The sequence below is a fragment of the Canis lupus genome, chromosome 15, assembly GCF_003254725.2.
Source record: "Canis lupus dingo isolate Sandy chromosome 15, ASM325472v2, whole genome shotgun sequence".
Taxonomy (NCBI): domain Eukaryota; kingdom Metazoa; phylum Chordata; class Mammalia; order Carnivora; family Canidae; genus Canis; species Canis lupus.
This window is the reverse complement of record NC_064257.1, coordinates 23,878,432-23,901,749: the sequence shown is the minus strand read 5'-3', so window position 1 is coordinate 23,901,749 and position 23,318 is coordinate 23,878,432. Positions and strand designations below refer to the sequence as shown.

At 33.4% G+C, this 23,318-nt stretch overlaps 1 protein-coding gene across 1 annotated transcript in view; it reads left to right on the top strand.

The window, feature by feature from the left end:
- The window catches only part of PPFIA2 (PTPRF interacting protein alpha 2), a 473,118-nt gene that overhangs the window by 82,008 nt on the left and 367,792 nt on the right, over positions 1 to 23,318 (top strand). The window contains 1 exon segment of the mRNA XM_025438989.3: positions 1,264 to 1,317. Coding sequence (XP_025294774.3) covers positions 1,264 to 1,317 — 54 coding nt within the window.

The following is a 23,318-nucleotide window of genomic DNA, read 5'->3' as shown; positions in this document are numbered from 1 at the left end:
GAGGGAGAGGAAGAAGTTCCTCAAAGGGATGCTGAATAGGGGAAATTGTTATGTATGATATGTGCCAGTGAAGACAACTTAACAATTTTCTTGGCAAGCATTCCTTGTGGTTGCCTTATCATTTATGGTCCTTGGTAAAATATGCATATAGAAATTCATCACCCATTGAGTACTTGTTCAAAGTCAGCTTCTTCCCATGGAAACTTTCATCACATCATTCCTTCCTTCTCTACTGTCCTCCCTCTAATGTTGCCTTCACATGCTCATTTCAGCCCTGTGTTTTTTGTTAAGATTCCCCACTTTTGAGATACCAGGGAAACAATGAAACTTAATCGTCCCAAATGAATTTGTAGCATAGATCTTGATGTTAGAAAGGTATTGGCTGTTTCTTTGATCACAGGCATTTAATTTTCTCTTCCTTCAATCTTGACTGGGATATCTTTCATCTCTGATTTCTTACTTCAGTTGTATTTCCCAGATTCCTCATCCCTATCCTTTCAAAAAGATGCAAACAAATAAGTGACTAGAGTCACAAGAAAGAAACTTCATATCAGTTAGTATAACTCTTCAGCGTAGCCCCCAAACTCCTCCAGCAGCCTTTGAGCAGACAGCTTTTGTCAAGCTGTATGTGTACCTGTAAGTTGGGCATGTGCTCTCTAATCTGTCACTCACCACCCATTTCTCCATCTCTGATACCTTTCACAATTTCATACTCAGGCATGATCTTCTGTAGGTACTGATTCAAGATTAGAAATCAATCCTTGTAAAAGAGTACCTTGTCTATCCACATTTGTTTATAGTTTTATCTTTCATGTATAGTAATAGAGTGGACTATAGATAATTCAAATTTTTGTAGAGTAAACATTTTCTGTGGGATTTATAGTTTCGCAAATAATATGTTAAATTGCAATTAAAAAAATTTTTTTTTCTTCTGTTGTGTCCTCACTTCAACTTCTTGGAGAACAAAACATCTGCTTTCCTATCTAGAGCCATTTTTTTTTTGCATATTTCAAGAATCATTAGTCTGTTTACATTTTTTTTCTTTTTACAGATTGGCAGGATTAGGGAAAATATCTAGATTTTTAGATACAAGGTATTTAGATAGTGTTGCAGTGTGTAAGGTTGTCAGAAAACAAAACAAAACATAACAAATGTAGCTGTGTGCCCTAACTTTGTAGCTAAAGAAATTATGACACTATGGGACTGGGAAATTCTCCATGCTGTTGAGTGGCATTTTACAATCAACACCTCTCCCCTTTTCAGGATATCGAATCCCTAACAGGAGGGCTGACTGGTTCTAAGGGGGCTGATCCGCCGGTAAGTTAGATTCTTCATTAATTTAACTATTGACTAATTGAATGATGTATACACCAGATCATTAGAGACACTTACTTATATAGTTTGTCATATAGATATCTTTTTGAAATAAATAGATATTGCAGTAATTAATACAAAAGTATAAACTTGATTTGAGGTGTTGTTTGGTGTTTTAAAAAGTTTTAATACCTCGTACAAAATTTGTCTCCATGTATTGACTCTAAGAATAAGAATAAAATCTTCATTAGAATATGTAAATACTCTATGTCCTATGGGCTACACCATAACTTTTGGAACTTGAGGGTTTAGCATTTTACATATGAATGTGTGATTTGGGTTGCAATATATTTTCTAGTTACTGAGAAAAATGATTTTATTGGCCCATTTTATCAACAGTGTTTATTCTTGATATTACTATTCTTTTCTACTTTATCCAGGGATCTTCTGGAAAATAAGAGAAAGTATTCTAAAATTTTAAAGGTTTGTTATTTTTAAGCAATAAAAAGAGATTGATAGTCTAGTATTGGAACATCTTAGTTCTCTCTGTGATTATCTGCTTTCAGAAAATATTAAGATAACATTGAAATATAAACATGAGTTCATGGTGTATATCTAAAGTAGTAAGATTTAATCTATTTCAACAGAGAGTCAATGCATAAATTTGTATCACTGTTTGCTTTTCACTTAGCACTGTGAGTGAGGTTTAATGGTGAACACACAGAGCCCAATGTTGTCAATTTTAGCTGGGTAACTAGGTGAAGTTCATAATCACATTAAAACACCAGTGAGATGTTAAAAAGATAACTTTCAATGGGATCTCTTTCTCTCCTGTCTCCTTCCTGTGTCTCATGATGTTGTCTAATCATCAAGTTGCTTCTAAAATAGGCTAAACAGCATATATTTAGTCTTTTGCCTTCCTTTTATTTTCATTCTCTGAATTTATGTAGGGAAAAAAAGGTATTGTCTTCAGATAGCTGCTTATATTTAGACCCTGAACCTATTACGTTACAGCATAAAGCAAGATGAAATGTTAAGTCAACCAGCCAGTATATTGTGACAAGATTTATGGCCAGCCCTCTATTTAAGTACTGTAGGTGACTGCTTATGTGATGTAATTTCACTCACCTGCCTGGGATGGTGTTTGTGCATAGCATTCAACTTTTATTAGAAGAGTAAATCCATTTCCTTCAAAATTCCACCTTCACGTGTCCACAGATTCCTAAAAGAATTCCACAATTAGAGATCAATTGGTTTTAAAAGGATTTGTCCCTGGTTCAAATAAAAAATTAAATACCTTTCTTCCACAAGGGGTGATAAAATCTTATTCATTATTTATGTATTAAAATAAGTTAATCATATCCTTTCAAGAAAACATTTTCCAAATATGAAAGATTAAATGGGTATAAAATCTAGTTGTTGAAGAAACTTCTTGAAAGGAAAAAAGATCACAGAAAGGAAAGTTGGTGTACAGAAGGCAAGCTTCATCAACTTTATTCCCAATAGGTAAAAGTGAAGTGTGTGTGTGTGTGTGTGTGTAGTTTATAATATTGTGAAATAAAGATTCTTTCTTGGCCATGTCCTACCATGATGTTGGATATTTTTATACTATTGCCTACATTTCTGAAATTCAGACTGTGCTTATTTTTTACCTTTTTGCAGAGTGAGAAACATCATGCAAATTTCAGGATATGTGACCTTAGGCAATCTAATTAGGGGGTTAACAGTACACATAAATTTAGCACTGCCCATTGTTAAAGAGATATCTAAAACGTATTACTTGAAAAGCTATGTAATAAAATCATTTTTTAGTCCAGTATAAAACTTATATAAAGCCGTCTAAGTAGAGGTGAAATGGTAGTAGGATCTAGTGTTACTTCAGACATTCAAGAATAAAACTTTTATTTTTTTAAGAATAAGACTTTGAATGAAGCTATTGATTTCCCCCAACCTAGAAAACTGAAAGTGCGATTACATTAATTATAACCTAAATCCATTTGAATAATTTTCCTTTATTTAAAAAATATCTATATGATAGATCATCTAAATACTATTGTCCATTTCTACAGTTATGTTTTTTGTATAAGTATTTGTAATATATTATTAAAACCATCCTATGATGAAATTTTTATTGGTAAGAAATTTAGGGTCCTATATTTTTCCTCTCATTATACAGAATATATAAAGGGCTGAAGGAATGGCACCTCACAATGCCACCACAATGGTGCATAGCTGTGAAATAATTTCTTGACCAGTTTAACAGAAATCTCAGTAATATAAATGGCATATTTAAATAATGGATTATTTTCTGTGGGTACATATTATTTCTGAAGCATGAAAAGGAAGTGAAGTTTGTATTATTTTAAGTAGTATATATGTATAAAACGTGTACATTTGCAAATTCATTATAAGTAAATTTGCATGCCTGGTAAGAATAAATTTGAGGATCTCCAAGAATATAGCTTACATTAATATTTTTAACAATAAATGTTAGTTAACTTTTTTTTTGAAAACTCAAGTAGTCTCAATGATGTACTAATAATGTACTGATAATGAATGGGAGAATCATTCATTTATGATTTTTCAGGGGCAATTCAGGTTTTATGATGTCTTTCTTCCTCTGAAAAGGATTTCAAGAAGGATTTTTATCTTCAGAAACTGAAAATTAATTGGTTCAGTAAATAGAATTTACAGATTTTTCTAAAGCACAGTTATCTTAAGAAAAAACCCTTCTGTCATCATTTGGATGACAGAAAAATAGAAAAATATTAGAAAAATATTACGTTTAATATTACCTTAAAACTGCCTTTGAAAAATTGTATCAGACATAGACTACATTTAGCATATGATTTTTCATTTGCAAAAATTGGATAAGTTAATCTCCAGTGTAAAAACATAGCATACCTTTACATATAAAAATAAAGTGAAAGAAAATAATTAATTAAAATCTAAAGAGAAAGAATATCACTGAGTTAAATTAGTGCTTTTCTATATACCATTTGCCATAGTGTTTTAAATTTTCTTAAGTTTTTATTCAAATTCCAGTTAACATACAGTGTTATATTAGTGTCAAGTGTACAATAAAGTGATTCCACACTTTCATACAACACCTGATGCTCACAAGTGCCCTCCTTAACCCCCATCACCTATTTTTTTTCTTAAAGATTTTATTTACTTATTAATGAGAGACAGAGAAAAAGAGAGAGTGAGAGAGGTAGAGACACAGGCAGAGGGAGAAGCAGGCTCCATGCAGGGAGCCCGATGTGGGACTCGATCCTGGGACTCTGGGATCATTTCCTAGGCCAAAGTCAGGTGCTAAACCGCTGAGCCACCAAGGATCCCCCCCATCACCTATTTAACTCATCCCTCGCCCACTTCCCCTCTAGTAATCATCAGTTTGTTCTCTATAGTTAAGAGTGTGTTTCCTGGTTTGCTTCTCTTTTTTTTTTCTTTGCTCATTTGTTTTGTTTCTTAAGTCCACGTATAGGTGAAATCATATGGCATTTGTCTTTCTCCAACTGACTTATATTGCTTAGCATAATACTTTCTAACTCCATCCATGTTGTTGGAAATGGTAAGATTTCATTATTCTTTATGGCTGAGTAATAATTCCAGAGTGTGTGTGTATCTCTGTGTGTCATGTGTGTATATATCCCATATTTCCTTTGGCTATTATAGATAATACTGCTGTAAACATTGGGGTGCATCAGGAAATATATTGCAATACAAGCCTACCTTAAGAAGCAAGAAATATCTCAAACAATTTCACATTACACCTAAAGAAGCTAGAAAAGGGGGCAGCCCCGGTGGCCCAGAGGTTTGGCACCACCTTCAACCCAGGGCCTGATCCTGGAGACCCGGGATCGAGTCCCATGTCAGGTGCCCCACATGGAGCTTACTTCTCCTTCTGCCTGTGTCTCTGCCTCTCTCTCTCTCTCTCTGAGTCTGTCATGAATAAAAATAAATAATCTTAAAAAAAAAAGGAAGCTAGAAAAGGGACAACAAATGAAACCCAAAGCTAGAAGAAGGAAGAAATTAATAACAATTAGAGCAGAAATAAATGATCTAGAAAAAAATAGAACAGATCAATGAAACTAGGAACTGGTTCTTTGAAAATATTAATAAAATTGATAAACCTCTACCCAGATTTATTAAAAAGAAAAATACCCCAAATAAAGAAAATCACTTATAAGAGAGTAGAAATAACAACCAGTACCATAGAAATAAAAATAGTCATAAGAGAATACTATAAAAAACTAAATGTCAACAAATTGGGAAACCCAGAAGAAATAGGTAAATTCCTAGAAAACTATAGACTACTAAAAGTGAAATGGAAGAAATAGAAAACCTTAACAGACCAATAACTAGCAAAGAAATTGAATCAGTAATAAAAGATCTACCAAAAGGCAAAAGTCCAGGGCCAGATGGCTTCACAGACAAATTCTACCAAACATTTAAAGAGAGTTAATATCTATTCTCAAACTATTCCAAAAAATAGAGAAGGAAAACTTCCAAACTCTTTCTATAAGGCCAGCATTACACTGATACCAAACCAGATAAAAACTCTTAAAACATTTTAAGTAAAAAGAGAACTATAGGCCAATATCCCTGATGAACATGAATGCAAATAATTTCAACAAAATATTAGCAAACCAAATCCAAGAATACATTAAAAAATCATTCACCACAATGAAGTGAGATTTATTCCTGGGTTGTAAAGGTGATTTAACATTTGCAAATCAATCAACATGACCTACCACATTAATAAAAGAAAAAATAAGAACCATATGATCATTTCTATAGTTGCAGATAAACCATTTGTCAAAGTACAACATCCATGCATGGTGTTTTGAATTTTAAATAATAACATTAAAATGTCTAAAAAACTGGTGAACTATAAGGTATCAGGGTGATGAGTTTTCAGCCAACAGTTAAGAAGGCCAGGATAAGGTATAAACAACACAGCTTCAGATAGTCAAGAGGATTTTGAATACTGAAATCTGGGGCACAAGACATAAACATCCTAGTCAGATATACTAGCTGTACTTGGTACTGGAGAGCTGTGGGTTTGTAGGTCCATGTGATAGATCACTGTCAAGTCTTTTGCCCAAGAACCAGAGACTCAGAAGTGTTGATCCATCCATCAGGAGCCAGGATTTGTCCCAGACTGCGGGCTGGTTCTCAATCTACAACTGGTATTTAGTAGCTCAGCTTGGCCACAGAACTTAAGTTTAATGACAACAGGCCCATACAGACTAAAAGATACAACGAGGAAGGTTTTTCTTTGTAATTTGGTGTAAGAAATGTCTAAGTATTAGTCAGCTATATACTTTCTTATCATTTCTGATTCTTTGTAAGAGTCAACTTGGACAAAATTTAAGAAAGAGTAATGTGGACAAACCCTAGACCACATGAAACACATTTCTGAATATTTCTCACTATAACATACACATTGGTTCAATGTGGAAGTGTCATATTAGTTCAGAGTGCTATTATCAGTGTTTGGATGTTTACCTCATTGCCTCATCCAGAACCAATAGCAATAATGCCATTGGAGCTATGCAGCTCCTTCTCTATTTGTTTTTCTGTTTGTTACTTTGGAATAATAAGATCTATAAATTTGCTTCTTATAGAACTTAGTGCTTATAAATGTTCTTTTTCCTTTATCCAAATGGTTCTTTTTATTTCTAAAATGTGGTGAATAAGTGAATACTCATCTAATTCCCATCCTTGGGTTTGATATGTATACTGTCCTGAACATTCTCTAGCTCTATTATTTTTTTTCCCGTTGAGGAACCAGAATTGTACATTCCATATTTTTGTACTTTCTGTTCTCATTTTAATGTCTTCCTGATGATTCTTAGCAATTTGGGTAAACACTCCACAGAATTTGAAACAAATTTATTTTCCCAAGGGTGCTGTTTAGACCAGATTATACATTTTTCAAATTGTAAATGGTCTTAAAATTAAAAAAAGTCTCCAAAACCAATTTTAATTGATTATTCAAAAAACCCCAATGTTTTACTTATTTGCTGCAAAAGGTAAGGTAATAAAAAATGCAAATCTGAATTGCGATCTGATATAATTTCTCTCAACCTAGACCTTATGTTGCTATATTACTTACTTTCATTCCTCTGTTTATTTAAAATTTAGTGTGTATTTGAGGGTACACTATGTGCTAGACATTTGTTTAGGATTTGGAAATAGAGGGATATAAAATACATAGTTTCTCCTTTCAGAATCTTGCAATATAGTAGACAGGTTGGTAAAATAATTACAATGTAAACACAGGATAAAATGAAAATAAGAAAGAGAATCCATATAATCCAGTTTTGGGGAGTGAACTCAAAGAAGATGAATAGAAGGAAATGCTGTCTAACTTGGTAATTATAGGCTAAGTGGAACTTTGCTAACTGAGGAAAGTGGGGCATAGCATTTCAAGCAGAGGAAACAGTGTATACATAGGTCAAAAAAGAAAATATAAATTACTGTGGCTAGAGTATGAAATAAGCTGGAGTGTGGGAGCTAGTGGTGAAAACAGAAGGCTAGTTTAGGCTGGGGCAAGGACATGAGATATTTCATGGAATTTATTCTCTATACTAAGAATGAGGAACCATTAGAGTCTTAATCAGCTCTCTCCTTTAAAAGCCCTTTCTCTTTCTTTCTTCTTTCTTTCTTTCTTTCTTTCTTTCTTTCTTTCTTTCTTTCTTTCTTTCTTTCTTTCTTCTTTCTTTCTTTCTTTCTTTCTTTCTTTCTTTCTTTCTTTCTTTCGTTCTTCTTTCTTTCTTTCGACTCTACTAGAGTGATTTAGATAATAATCTAAAGGAAAGAGACAAGTGAAAGGCTCTTGTAGTCATCCAAAAGAAAGATAATAAAAATGGTAATTTCAATGTGTGTGTATGTGTGTCTACCCCACTGAATTATAAAACTAACCGAGGGCAGTATACCAGAAGAGAACATCAACATTTTGAATAACACACTGAATGATTGATATGAACCTATAGAGTGACAGTGAGAATGGAGAAGAATGGACTGATTGATGAGATAATAAGGACCTAGTGAATACTTAAGAATAAGGGATTGTTTAGAGGGAAGAGTGTGAGACTTACTGAGAAGTCAAGGCTGACCTTTGAACTTTCTGGTTTGGCCATTGAGTGGAATAAAGTTCCATATGTAGAGGCAAGAATTCTGTGAGGTAGAACACTTTTGAAATGGGGATGATGAGGTCAGTTTTTAACACATTAAATTGAGCTAAGTTGGGAATATATGAGTGATTTTGGAATTTAAAGGTAAGATCTCATTTATAGCCATTGTTTTGGACATGTAGAATGGTTAGTAATTGAAGCCATTGGAGTTGATGATGTCCCCTCCAAGAAGTAGTAGTAGTAGTAGTCCAAGTGAGAAAATAAGAGAGTACGTAATAAAGTTCAGAGGAAGAAAAACATTTAAGTAAAGATCAGAGGAAAGGGAAACATCATGGGAGAGTATGCCTCGAAAAAGACAAAATAAGAGATGAGTACAAGGAAGGAATACCAGGAGAATGTGGAATCCAAATTACTAAGGTCAAGAGAAGGTGGTTAAAGAATTTCTATCAGTTTCATGATGTTGGGAGTTCAAGAAGAACAGAGTGCCCATTTTTATTTAGCGACAAGAGGATAGTGAGTGATTTAGGTTAGAGTAATTTTAGTGGAGTTAATTTAGTTAGAATCAAATTTCCGGTGACCTGAAAGATGAAATAGAAAAGAATTGGATTCTGTGGCTATAGAAAATAATCTCCAACAGCTCAATTATGAAAGAAGTGGGAGGGAGCAATAGCTAATATAGGATATGAGGCTGAGTGTGTTGAAACATATGGAAAGCACATAAAAAGGGAGAAGAATTTACTGAGAAAAGAGAAATTAATTGCTAGAGCACAAAGTGAGGAAAAAAGGATGGACTCGGGTGGCCCTGATGACTTGGCGGTTTAGTGCCACCTTCAGCCCAAGGAGTGATCCTGGAGACCTGGGATCGAGTCCCATGTCGGGCTCCTTGCCTGGAGACTGCTTCTCCCTCTGCTTCTCTCTGTCTCTCTGTGTGTTTCTCATGAATAAATAAATAAAATCTTTAAAAAAAAGATGGACTCCAGGGTTTGTTATAGAGAAAGAGCAGTGTGTCCTCAAATGTGAAATGAGTGAGAAAGAAAAGATTCTTTTTAAAAATATGTTTCTAAAAACATTCATAGGTGGAGATCTTAAGAAGTTGAAAATTTCCATTTAATGGTTTCTATTTTCCTCACAAAGTGTAAAGGAGCTAATTAGCTGATAGTAGCAGAATCATGGGATAAGGTATCTCAAGAATAGAGAAGATTTATCTAGCCATTATGGGTTATGGGAGAACTATGTAAACCACAGGTGGAATACTGGAAAGTGTTAGGAGTCCACTTGTGGTTGTAGGCAGTGAGTTTGTAGTGGTTATGTGACTCAAAGGTGTGTTTTCTTTTACTTCCAGCGGTGCCCTGTAGCTCAGGCATTGGAAAGGAAAATGCCTACAACCATTTTAGTTTCGAGTTATTCTGACCGACCATTGCTATAGAAGGCCCCGTGGGACAAGATAATTGAGAATATTAGCTGAATCTAAGAGTCTAAGCTGAATAAGAATTGCAGTGAAAATAGGAAGAGATTGATAAAACAGAGGATTCAAAGTTCTCAATAAACTTGAAAAACAGGTACAGTGGGTGTAGGAAAAGGAGTAGGAGATTATGGTGAGAGACTAAGATGCTTAATTTAATAAGCATTTCAGGACCAAAACATTTCCAAGTGATAATAAGACCCAGATTGTGGTCATGGAAATGGGTTAAGTACCAAGGGAATGAAGCTGGGAACTGGTGAAACCAGGAAACTGAGAGGCCACTGTTGGATGGATCATTTCTGTGGGTCTTGCAGTGTTTCCTACTACATTTACTCCCTTGGTAATCCTAACCTATTTTACAGTTCAAATGCCATTTAGACTCTAATAATGGAATGTTTTTACATCTGTAGACTGGCACTTCCCTGAACTTCAGACTTGTGTATCCCAACATATCCTTGTATACATTAAAAAAGGAATTTAAAACATAACAAGTTAAAAACCGAGCTTCTGATTTTCTTTGTTACTCTATAGATTTCTTGCAGTTTTCCCCGTATCAGTTCATGGCTACTATTTCAAAAAAATCAAGATCCAAAGTCATTTTGTAGGTTCCACCTTCATAATTTATCTAGAATCCAACCAGTTCTCACATATCCTACAAAACTACCAGTCTGGTCAAAGCCGCTATCCTTTCTCACATGCACATGCTCAGTGAACCAAACAGGATAAATTTAGGCTTAAATTTATCTAGGCTTAAATCACTGTTGGTTTCCCATCAGGATAAAATCCCCAAAGCCAATGGAGTAGTTTCTAAGGCCCTTCTCTTAGGTTCCAGGTACTTTTAGGAACTCCTCTACTTTTTAATTTTTCCATAGCTCCTTCCATTTCAGTTGTACCAACAATTTGCTACATTTTACCCAGGCAAGGACTTGCTGTTATTCCTTCTGCTTGCCATGCTCCCTCCTCATATATCTCCATGGTTTACTCCCTCATTTTCTTTGGGTTTCTCTTAAAATGCTGTTTTAACAAGTCATCCATGAGCCCCCAGTATTCTTTTCTTGCCCCTATGTGTTTATTGTTTGTGTTCTTCTACTGGAATAAAAACTCTGTATGGTGAGAGACTTTGCCTCTTTTGTTCACTATTACAGCGAAAGATCTACAAATAAATACCTGTTATATGAGTTCCTCAATATATATTTCTTGAATGAATGAATGAGAACAAACACATTTTAAGCACATGATTTATATGATTATATTTGTGTGCTTCAAGTGATAACTAGAAGAATACTGCATGGAAAAAGAGATTAAGAATGTTATAATAATTCTGTAATGAGATTACAAGGGTGTACTTCAGACTGTGGTAATGGTAGCAAGAATTAAAATAACAGAGAATAAAAACCATACAAAAGCAGTATTAACAGAACCTTATGGTGGGGGAAAGAAATAGGACTCAAGGATAAATTCAGTTATTGGCCACTGAGAAAAATAACAGCAATAGAAAACCAGAAGGGTATATTTTGGATGCTGTATATCTCATTTATTTATCTTGCTTAATATCACTCTATATAAGCCCCTTTAAGGATATTTCAGTCTGGTTTACCACTGCATTTGTAATGCTTTGAACACAATGGGCCTTCAGTAAGTATTTAATAAATGAATGCACCAAGAATGATAATGTTAACAGGTCTTCAGAAGGTAGAATGTGAATCAGGTATTGAAAACTTCAGTAAATAAGGGAGGCCAAAAAAGGGGGAATATAAAAGATAAGAAATGAAATTTGCATTCTTGATTCAAAGTACTACTTAAAGCCCCAAACCATAGTACCATTGGTGATAAATATCCCCACATTCTATGGGGAAGTGCTAGACATACTCACCACAGACTTACTAAGTGAAAATTGAGGTACTATCAGTTTTGCCACAGTGAATCATCACTTTGAGTGTAAGACATGGCCAGAAAGGCATCAACAGAACTTCAGCTGTAGGGAGTGCTATATGTAGGTTTTTACTCTCTGGAAGAGGGAAGGGTGTGCCTCTTCTAAATCACCTTCTAAATGAAGGTGAACCCAAAGCAATGACTCAAAGAAGGAGCCAATGGTATGTCCATGTTTAGATATTTATTCAGCATCTAAATCAGAAGGTGGTCCCATAGAACAGATGTAAAACAAGGAAGGAGAGAGAAATTAATGTGTATCTCTTGAAATATGAAGACTGCATAATCAATGAATTAGATATTTGCTTCCTGTCTAATAAATTTGGATGGCAGAAGCATGGTTAGACTTACCCTAAGTCAGGGCAGTGGAAAGGGGTCTAGGTAGGAGTGGCTGATACATCTAGTTTGATTTGTGAAAGCTGCATGAGCTTCCCATGGAACAGGTTGATGGGGTAGAAGGATAATGGGATCCTTCATAAGATGGCTACTTTCTACCACAATAGGACCTGGTATTAAGACCAAAAAAAAATTCAAATGTTCCACCAAAGACAGAAACAGATGTGAAGAGAGGTAAGTAGTCAGAGTGCAAATAACAAAATGCTTTTGTCAATAAGCTGTGTAGTATGGGGTGTCCCCATAGTCCAAATAATTCATTAATGAACCCCAATTTAAAAATCTAATATTTAGGCACCTGGCGCATATAAGTCACCAGTCATATAAGACTTGGCCTATTTTTTTCTGTAATTTCTTTTCATATCCCTGCCCTAATCTAGAAGGAAGACCTATGAGGAAGACAGAAGACAAGTGAAAAAAAAAAAGAATCATTTTTCTCTTTTCAGTACAAGTTCCTCAGTCCTAAGTTGGAGTGATCAGGGAATCTTTGAGCTGAATAAGAAATTACAGTTTTGATACAGGGCTGTATTAGGATATAAATTAACTTGAAACAGTCTTAAAATCCTAAAAAAACCTTATTCTTAACAACTCTAAGTGATCAGAAAGCTCTGAACATGCTCAAGCTCAAGCAGTCGGATATGGGGAGGAAATATATGACAAAGCATATTTAGTAGCAAGGATGGATGAAAATTGAAGTTTGTATTTGTTTAGATTTGTTGCTTGTATGCAGTTACTCATTTAAATTGAATTCAGCTCATTAAATAAAGTCATTTATATTGTGGAAAGAGAATGTCATTTATAGTTATTAATGACAAGGAAGGGTAAAGCAGGGAAGAACTAGTGAGATGGTGTGAGTCTCCAAGTAGAGATGGTTTTACTTGAGACTGGAGGTGTAATGGATTGGAAATTCTAATGGTTTTCAAGAAAGGTGCCAACTTTACTTTCGGAAATGAGCTAAGAAATTATGGGCAAAATCATCTTGGTGCTACCCATGAAGCCATATAAATTCAGTTAAGATAAAGTGATGGTGGCCTCCTTCAAAAACGTGATAAAATAGACAGGAAAGATTTTTTTTTTTATAGATTTTATTTATTAATGAGAAACACAGAAAGAGAGAGAGGTAGAGACACAGGCAGAGGGAGAAGCAACTCCATGCAGGGAGCCCGATGTGGGACTCGATCCCGGAACTCCAGGATCAGGCCCTGGGCTGAAGGCAGGCCCTAAACCGTTGAGCCACCCAGGTGTCCCGGAAAGATTGTTTACTGTAAAATAGAGGTTCCAGAAGTCTCAGTGAAAAATTTGAGGGGAAAATAAGAGTGAAAAGTAGGGTACAGATGAGCAAACACAGAAAACACTATAGGATAAAGGTGCTAGAGAAACTTGGTGACTTAGAAGGATTAACATTTTGTGTGTCCCACAAAGATGAGAAAAGTTAACTGGTAGGTAAGTTTCCATAAAGATTCATACTAAGTGTACATATAGATGCCACTCAGACTGTAATTTACCAAAAATAAACAAAACTTAGATAAATACACAATGTAATATAGAAATTATATTTTATGTAAATCTATATTTGAATTGTTTTGTAATCCATGGAAAATAGCATAAGATGTAGTAATTTAGATTATGGGCTCTGGAAAGTGGGCTCAATATAATTTTTGGCTCTGCCTTTTGCTAAGTATATGTAATCTTGATCAAGTTATTTACTTCTTTGTGCCTCAGTTTCCTAAACTGTATGATGAGGGTAAAAATAGAATCTCTTTCACAGGGTGGTCATATTTAGTCAGTTACTACACAGAGAATACTTCAGATAATCATTGGTATGTGCAAAGCTTGTGTTAGTGTTCACCACTATAATTGTTTTGTATAAATGAAAGTCTTCATTAAATAATGTGGATCATTGCAAAGAACTGGCTTAGGTTGTATGCCATATGTTAACTAGAGAAGGAAAAGCAATAGTCTGTGTAAATTATTTTTAAATCAGTTTAACCCAGTCATTTGATGAACCGCAAAGGACATTCTCTTTGGGAGGTGGGTATATACCAGAGTGGATGGGGAATAGGAAAGAAAGGAATTGATTTCATTGTAATCAATTAATATTTTTATCTTGTCAGAATGGTTAGTTAAAATGTTGATGGCATGATTGTGTAGCCAAAATACTGAAAGTTAGTCCATACAGAGGAGTTTTATCGTGAACGTAATGTGACAGTGGCATATATGGCAACATGATTCCCATGTTACGTTATTTCCTATTCATTAATACATTACTGAATAGAACTACTTAAGCATTTATATTTCAACACAATCAGATTACTTAATTAGAACGGACATTAGAAAGTGGTTTCCTACATTCAAAGGTTTGTGTTAAGTGTGAAAGTGAGGAAAGAGATGAATTATAGGCTAACATCTGAAAGTTGGGTTTAAAACAATACTGAATGTGGGAAACATTTATGAGATCTTTTGGCATATTGTTTTATTAATGATTAATGTGGTAAGAAATATTTTCGAAATGATTTTTCCAGTAGAGGTCATTATTTGAGAAGCTCAAAGTAATGAAACAATTCCTTGTTAGAAATAGTCTTGGTACTTACTGTTTATTTCTAATTATAAGAAAAAAGTTATTTGAAAAAATTTTGAGGGGGAACTAATGTGTGAAAAAAACTTACATTGAACGTACATTATTGCAAAGATACATTATTTTTGTTAATTATTTTGTTAATGATATAAAACATCGAAATATATATTGATATAATGTTTTCTGATTATATAAAGTTCAGTATGAATTAATTTACTTTATCTTTGCTCTCCAAAATATCTATCATAACTTTGCCCAAAAGAGTAAAATAATTTCAACCACATTTATAATTTGTTCCTTTGTGCTTGCCTTCTTTTCTCTATTACTGTTATATGTAAATGTGTTTATTTGTATATAAGTATATATATATTTACATATAACATATAAACATATCTAATAAGTGTAAAACATATGTAACACATATATTCATATATATTTATATATATATTTCTTCCTACAAAAGACAGAACAGATTTTTTTGGTCTCTTGAGTTCTTGACTAAACAAGAGGCTGGTTTCTAATTAGATTGTTCTTATCTAACACAATAAAGTGTAACTATTTTTATTCTTGATCAAAGATGCTTATAATTTAGAATGTTTATCTGAAAAGACAGATGGATGAATACAGCTTTATACATATAATTGCTCATTAAAATGTGAGAAATATAAAGTAAAAATAAAGGTTTATTTAGAAAGCATATTTGTAATGCCTGTTGTGTATTTAGTGCTATTCTAGGCACTTTAGAAACAATATCAACTCAATGCAATAGATTTTTGCACTCTAACTGGCTTCCAATTGCTTCTTTTAAAAACATGATTAATAAGTATAAGAAGAGGTATAGAGATACATAATTTTGTGTTATAGGCAATAATTGTAGTAAGTGTGTATTTTGGGTATTTAATTTTTATTTTTTTAGAAGATTGTTTTGAAAGGTAAATGTTGAACCAGGTCTTAAAGAGCTAATTTGCATTAAATTAAAACTTTTATTCTGGAAGGAAGGAAATCAAGGGTCTTTCTTTTCCTGGTATCTAAAAGTAGTTCAATTCTATATATAGCCTTTAGCAACTAATAAAGCTGGCTGCTGCAACCTGTTTACAGTGCATAAGTATATTTAATTCCCAAAGTTATTAAGAATATGAAATGAAGACTAGTTTTTAGATATCCTCAGGTGACAGGACTTGCTCAGCTCCAGGGCTGCTGCTTTTGTTTTTCTGAGGATCCCAAGAAGGTGATGCTCTGTCTCCTTTGGCAACATGGAAAAGAGCTAGTTTTCTAAGAATTTTTCCATTTGTGATACTCATTAAAGTTTGGCTGGGTAAGAAATCGCAGACGTCTTTGGCTAAGAGCCTCCCCATTTCGCTCCTTGGCCTCCAGAGGATAGGAGGCAACATTAAGGTTTGCTTGCCTTCTAGCCCTACCTGGGGAACTTGTGTAAAGGAACACTTAACGGGAGGGAAAACAACTTGCTCTAGCTACCCCTCTATAACTAGATATTCTTTTTCCAATGCATACAGTCAGAGAAACATGAACCAGCAAAATGTAAATGCTTGAAATTGCATGTATATTCTTTTTTTCCCACTTAACATTAATTATAGCCGTGGCAGGCACTTTAAAAAGGAATATGATTATATATTCATAATAAATTAAAGTTGAGATTCTGCAGAGTTCTTACTTTCAGTTAAAGTCTATGTTGGTTCAAGAACACAGTATAATAAGAAATATGTCCTAAAGATTTTATGATAGGCTATTAAATTACTTTTCAAAAAGGTTTTTGAAGCAGTTGAAGTATATTTAGAAAACTAGAAGTATTAGGGAAATTGGGAAGGTAAGTACCAGAAATCGAATATTTGACCAAAAGAGTCCACCAAGGTTTTCTGAAAATTTCTAAGTTTTGTTCTGGCTACATAACAAATTCTGCAGATATTCTTATATTTTACTCATAGTAATCATTTATATTTTTATTGGAGTATGGTGAGAAGTTTTATGGAAAATCCTGGCCATTTTCTCTGTTCTGCCTTTCTTTTATCACAGATTAAAACTGGCAATCCAATGACTTTATCCCTCTGTAGACAGCTCTCTCTTCAAACTTAGAGAAAAATCTTCCTGCTATGCTTACTTAGAAGCACTGGATTTCGTTTCTTTTACTTCACCATTCTCTAAAAGAGCAAGAACTTAACTACAATTTTACATTACAACCAACATCATTATTCTAACTTTTAAATAAAGACATTTAAGTAATTGAATTAAAGTTAAGTGGGAAAAATGGGTCAGTTTGAGATAAAGATTGCCTGAATCAATTAAAAAATATATGGTTGTTTATAAAAGATATTGCAAATATAAGAATAAAGAAAGATCAAAAGTAAAATGATAGAAAATATATGTTGTATAATACTAAGAAAAAATGCCTATGCAGCTATATAATATCAGAAAATAGTCTAAGAAAAAAATTATTAAATATAAAAAGAAATACTTCAACATAAAAATTGATATACCAGGAAGACTGAAAAAATTTTAAGTTTGTGTATCTAATAACACACCTAAAATATAGAAAACAAAAATTAACAGAAATAAAAAGATAAAAAAAGCCTTTGATCATGGTGTAACATTTTAATTTTTAAGATTTTATTTGTTTATTTTTGCAAGAGAGAGAAAGAGCATGAATATATGAGCAAGCATGAGTCTAGGGGAGAGAAACAGAGGAAGAAGCAGACACCCCACGGAGCAGGGATTCTCAACTGTAGACTTGATCCCAAGACCCTGGGATCATGACTTGAACCAAAGGCAGATCCTTAGCTTACTGAGCCACCCAGGCACCCACATAGTGGAATATCTTAATACTTGTCTTAGTATCTTATTGAACAAGGAGATAAAATTTGTAAAGATAATGATAAGTTGAACAATAGGAAAAACAAGCATGGTCTAGTGATCTATAGAGAACCCTATACTTGATTTCTCCAAAATAACCAAATGTGTGTCACACAGGAAGACTCAACAAATTCTAAAGAATTGAATCAGGCTGAAATTTTCTTACAATACCAGAATTCAACTAGAAATTAGTAAACAGATAAAATTTTAAAATGATAAATAGAAAATACTTTTTGAAAGGTAAAACAGATACTTCTAAATAGTTTGCTTGTCAGAGAAGAATTTGAAAATTAAAAAAAAAAATTTAATTCAGTGATATTGACAGGGTACCTGGGTGGCTCAGTCCTTTAAGTGGTCTGCCTTTGGCTCAGGTCATGACCTCTAGGTCTGGGATCTGAGCCCCATGGCAGGCTTCCTGCTCAGTGGGGAGTCTGCTTCCCTCTCTTTCTCTGCCCCTCCCTACTGCTCATCTTTTCTCTCTCTCAAATAAATAAATAAAATCTTTAAAAAAAATCAGTGATATTGAGTACTACATATTGAAACATATAGGAGGCAATTAAAGCCTCATTTAGAGAAAAATATACAATATTTATATATATATTAGAAAAAGTAAAGTTTAGAAATTGATGATGTAAGTATTTATCTTATGAAGCTAAGTGACAAGAAGCAAATAAAACCTAAAATATAAGAAGAAAAGAAGTAGCAGAAATTAATAAAATAGGGTAGAAATATTTAAGAGTATAAATAAATAAATAAATAAATAAATAAATAAAGCTAAAGTTGATTTGTTGAAAAAAATTTTTAACACTGGTAACTCTGGTAGGCTGCTATAATAAGTGAGAAGGTGCAAATAAATATAATGAAAGGTTTTTGAACACAGTTTATGTTTATGAATTTTAAATTGTAGATGAGGAAATTCCTGGACAATATACCATGGCCAATTTTAATACAAGAAATAAGAAATACAAGTAATAATTTTACTATGAAACAAATTTTCAAATAAAAATCTCCACAAAGAACACTACAGGACCAGATTGCTTCATTAATGGATTCTATAACCTATTAATGAAGGTATTATACCAACTACTAAAAGCTTTAAAGAAACAAAAACACTTCCCAAGTTGTTTTATGAGGTGTATTTGTTTTATATTGCTATGTAACAAATTACCACAACCTTAGAGGCTTAAAGCAACACACTTATTATCTCAGTTTGGGAATAGCTTAACTGGGCCTTCTGGTCAGGGTTTAACTGGCTGTGATGAAGATGAGGGCTAGGCTGCATTTTGATATGGAGTCAAGCTCCCTTTCCCAGGTCATGTAATTATTATGTATGCCTATAATATATATACACACCTTGTGTGCAGGTATACACATACATATACAGTGATGAGAATGACATCCTATTACCTTTGCCACGTTCTCTTAGTTAGAAGTAAATTACAGACTTTGCCCATCTCAAAGGGAGGAAATTAGGGAAGGGATGAACATGGGGCCATCCTAGAGTCTGTCTGCCATGTGAGGCCAGAGAGAAAAATCTTAAAGCAAAGCCTGAAAAATTAACTTAAAATTAGCTAATTACATGAAGCAACACATAAAGACATCAGAAACTAGTTGTGTTTATTCCAGAAACGCAAGGTTATTTTAACTTTCACAATTCAATGAATGTAATTCATCATGTTAATTAAATAGGAAAAATCATATAATCATATACATAGGTATAGACAAAATATAGATAAAAATTGAGTACTTACTTGTAATATATTCTTATATAATGATCATATGATTTAATATCATAATGGTTTAATATCAATATGTTAACTACATAATGATTTATATGATAAACTTTCAGCATTCTAAGAATTAAAGTGAACTTTCTTATTTATTAATTACTCTGTCATTATTTTATTCAAATATTTATTTAGGAACTAATATTCACTAGGAACTCAACTCTTTTCCCTGTCCATGTGCACACATAAAGATCACTCCCTTTAAAATACTGGCAGCTCTTGGGGCACTTGGGTGGTGCAGCCAGTTAAGCATCTGACTCTTGATTTTGGCTCAGGTCATGGTCAGGGTCATGATCTCAGGGTCAGACTGAGCCCCGTGTTGGGGCTCAGTGTGGAGTCTACTTGTCCCTCTTCCTCCCTCTCTGTCTCTCCCCTTGCTTTCTCTCAAAAATATAAATAAATAAAATCTTTAAAAATAAATAAAATATTGGCAGGTCACCATATGCATTCACTATACAGAGATTATACTGACCAATTACACATCAGAAGTACATGCAAATTACTTTATACTTATCAAAATTTATATCTGAATTTATTTCTATTTTATTTCTATTTAATAATAAATATTTTTTCTCATATCCTCCCTTCTGTATTTCCTTCCTTATTATTTAACCAAACATAATAGCTTTCCACATCTCTCCATATTTAACAGCTGGAGTTGTGTCCAATTTTCAAGATTCACTTAATATAATTATTCCTTTTTATAAGTTTTTTTTTTTTTTTTTTTTTTTTAATTTTTATTTATTTATGATAGTCACAGAGAGAGAGAGAGAGAGAGGCAGAGACATAGGCAGAGGGAGAAGCAGGCTCCATGCACCGGGAGCCCGACGTGGGATTCGATCCCGGGTCTCCAGGATCGCGCCCTGGGCCAAAGGCAGGCGCTAAACCGCTGCGCCACCCAGGGATCCCCTAATTATTCCTTTTTGATAGCTAAATTACACAGATATTTTTTGGCTAACACTGAAATGAATGAAATGAAAATTTTCAAGGAAGTGTGACTTAATTTGGTTTTTTTAAAAGTAGAAAGAAGATGGATTATTATAAGTAGACTGTAAAATATTATATTTCCCAGGTAACTAGTAGTATGAAAAATTTTGCAAACATGAATGTATTTATATATACTTAAAATGGATAAACAAAAAAGTACAAAAATAGCTTTGCACTCATTAAGTAAAAAGATAAGCTGCTCCAGAATGAAGATTTGAAAAGTAATATCCTCTTTGTTTTGCTACTCTCTGCAGAACTTTAATTCTACAAACAAATCACCAAAATGCATACATCACTAACAATAATTAGGGAAGGACTTATATTAGTATTCTTTTAAAATATTTAACTTGTTACTTGTAATTATGTTTTGTTTATTTTATGTTTGTTAATATTGGAAATTAATCTCTCTCAGCCAAACAAAATACATGCAAAAATGTTCAAGTATAAAATAGCCTTTACCTGGTATTGTTTTTAGAGGACATTGCTAGTACCAAGCAAAAGAGTATAGTTAAGACTCCCTTCCTTCCTCCCCTCTTTAAAGTTCTAGTTATGGATCAGTTTCTTTGGGACCACTAATCAGCTCTTTTGATTATATGGCAGTCTTGATTTGCTAATCTAAACTAGATGAGGTTGGATGCCATAAGGAACACAGGAAGAATGCAATGTTCTTGCCTTTAAGAAATGTAATTCTAAAATCATCAAGACATTAACTTAAGTTCACATATTTGAATGCTATTCAAACAGTTTTAAATATTTATTTGGACATGAAGAAATTCCATTTTCAGAATATTATAGTAAGAACGATTGCTTCAAATACTTGAAAGGAAGTTTCATTTATTTAATATTGAAGATGTGACAAGAATTCAAATGTATTGCCAAAGTATAACTATAAAAATGCAGGTTTTGCTAAAGTGTATGAGGGTTTTATTTAGATATTAGATATATACATCAATCAAAGTATCCATTGTCACACATCTAACTCTTGTTATCTTCTGTAAAGGTTGGATTTAATAGGAAAGCCTACTTTCCTTCCTTTTTCCCTTTCTATGATTCTATGATGCTGTTGTCTGTGGAAAGCTCGTTTTTTTTTTTTTTTTTTTTTTTTTTTTGAAGCCAAAAAAAGAAAGTTATTTTTTGCTGATCCTATCAGAGGACTCTATAGTATTAACTCTGAAATTAATAGACTGGAAAGTCTAATTTAAAAAATATTTAGAGCATTTTCTCATATGCATGTTGGCCATGTCTATGAGAAAGAACGTAAAGACTGCTAACTCTGGGAAACGAACTAGGGGTGGTAGAAGGGGAGGAGGGCGGGGGGTGGGAGTGAATGGGTGACGGGCACTGGGTGTTATTCTGTATGTTAGTAAATTGAACACCAATAAAAAAAAAAAAACAAAACAAAAACAAAAAATAAATAAATAAATAAATAAAAAATAAAAATAAAAAATAAAAAATATTTAAATCCATTTTAGTTAACAGAGTGTATTAGTTTTAGGGGTAGAATTTAGTGATTCATCAGATGCATATAATACCCAGTGCTCATTACAAGTGCCCTTCTCAATGCCCATCACCTAATTATGCCATTCCCCTAACCACCTCCCTTCTAGCAACTGTTTGTTTCCTATGGTTAAGAATCTCTAATAGTTTGTCTTACTGTATTTTTATCTTATTTTTTCCTTCCCTCCCCTTCCCCTGTGTTCATCTGCTTTGTTTCTTTAATTCCACACATGAGTGAAGTCATATGGTATTTGTCGTTCTATGACTTCTTTTGCTTAACGTACCCTTTAGTTCCATCCACATCATTGCAAATGGCAAGATTTCATTCTTTTTGATGGCTGAGTAATATTCTAATATATATATATATATATATATATATATATATATATATATCTCCACAATAGCCAAAATATGAAAAAAGCTCAGATGTCCATTGATGGAGGAGGAATGGATAAGAGGATGTGGTGTATATACACAGTGTAAAGTCTAATTTTTTAGAACTTTAGGTTTTTTTTTTTTAACAACTTATGTAATACAAAGTGCTTTTGCCCTGTGTCTTTCCTTTTACTTCCCATTCTCACATTTTATCTTTGATCTTGTTTATTTTTTTAAATTTTATTTTTTAAGTAATCTCTAGCCCAAATGTGGAGCTCAAAATCAAGACCCCAAAATGAAGAGTCACATACTCTATCAGTAAGCCAGTCAGGCACCCCTCTTTGACACTTGTTTCGACTTACAAATGTTTCTGCTCATTTGCTTTTCCTTCTTCCTTGTATTCTTTATTCCTCAGGTGGTTTTTTAAATTATTATTTTTCATTCCTTAAATATCTTGTTTGTTTCTTGATAGCTTTCTTTGAGTACGATGACAAAGTTGAATTAAAAAATGTTCTCATGTTCAGGGTGGCTGGGTGGCTCAGTCGGTTGGGCATTTGCTTTTAGCTCGGGTCATGATCCTGAAGTTCTGGGATCCAGTCCCACGTCCGTCGGGCTCCCTTCTTAGTGGGGAGTCTGCTTCTTCCTCTCCCTCTGCCTTTCTCTCTGCTCCTTCTCTCTCTCTCAAATAAATAAAATTAAAAAAAGAAAAAAAGAAATGTTCTCATATTCTTAACTGGTCACAGGGTGTGCACATGGGCAATGCACACAAACATGTTACTATATTTATGTTTTCTTTTATATTTAAATATTTATATTTAGAATGTATTTATATATAGTATGCATATATATACTATATAAGTGTTTGTCATGTAAAATATATCACTGAGATTAGACATTTTTGGCTAGTGTGAAGGCAGCAATAGGGACCTATTATTAAGAATGAGAGATAAGGAAGGTCTCTCTGAGAAAGTGACTGCAAAAAGATAAAT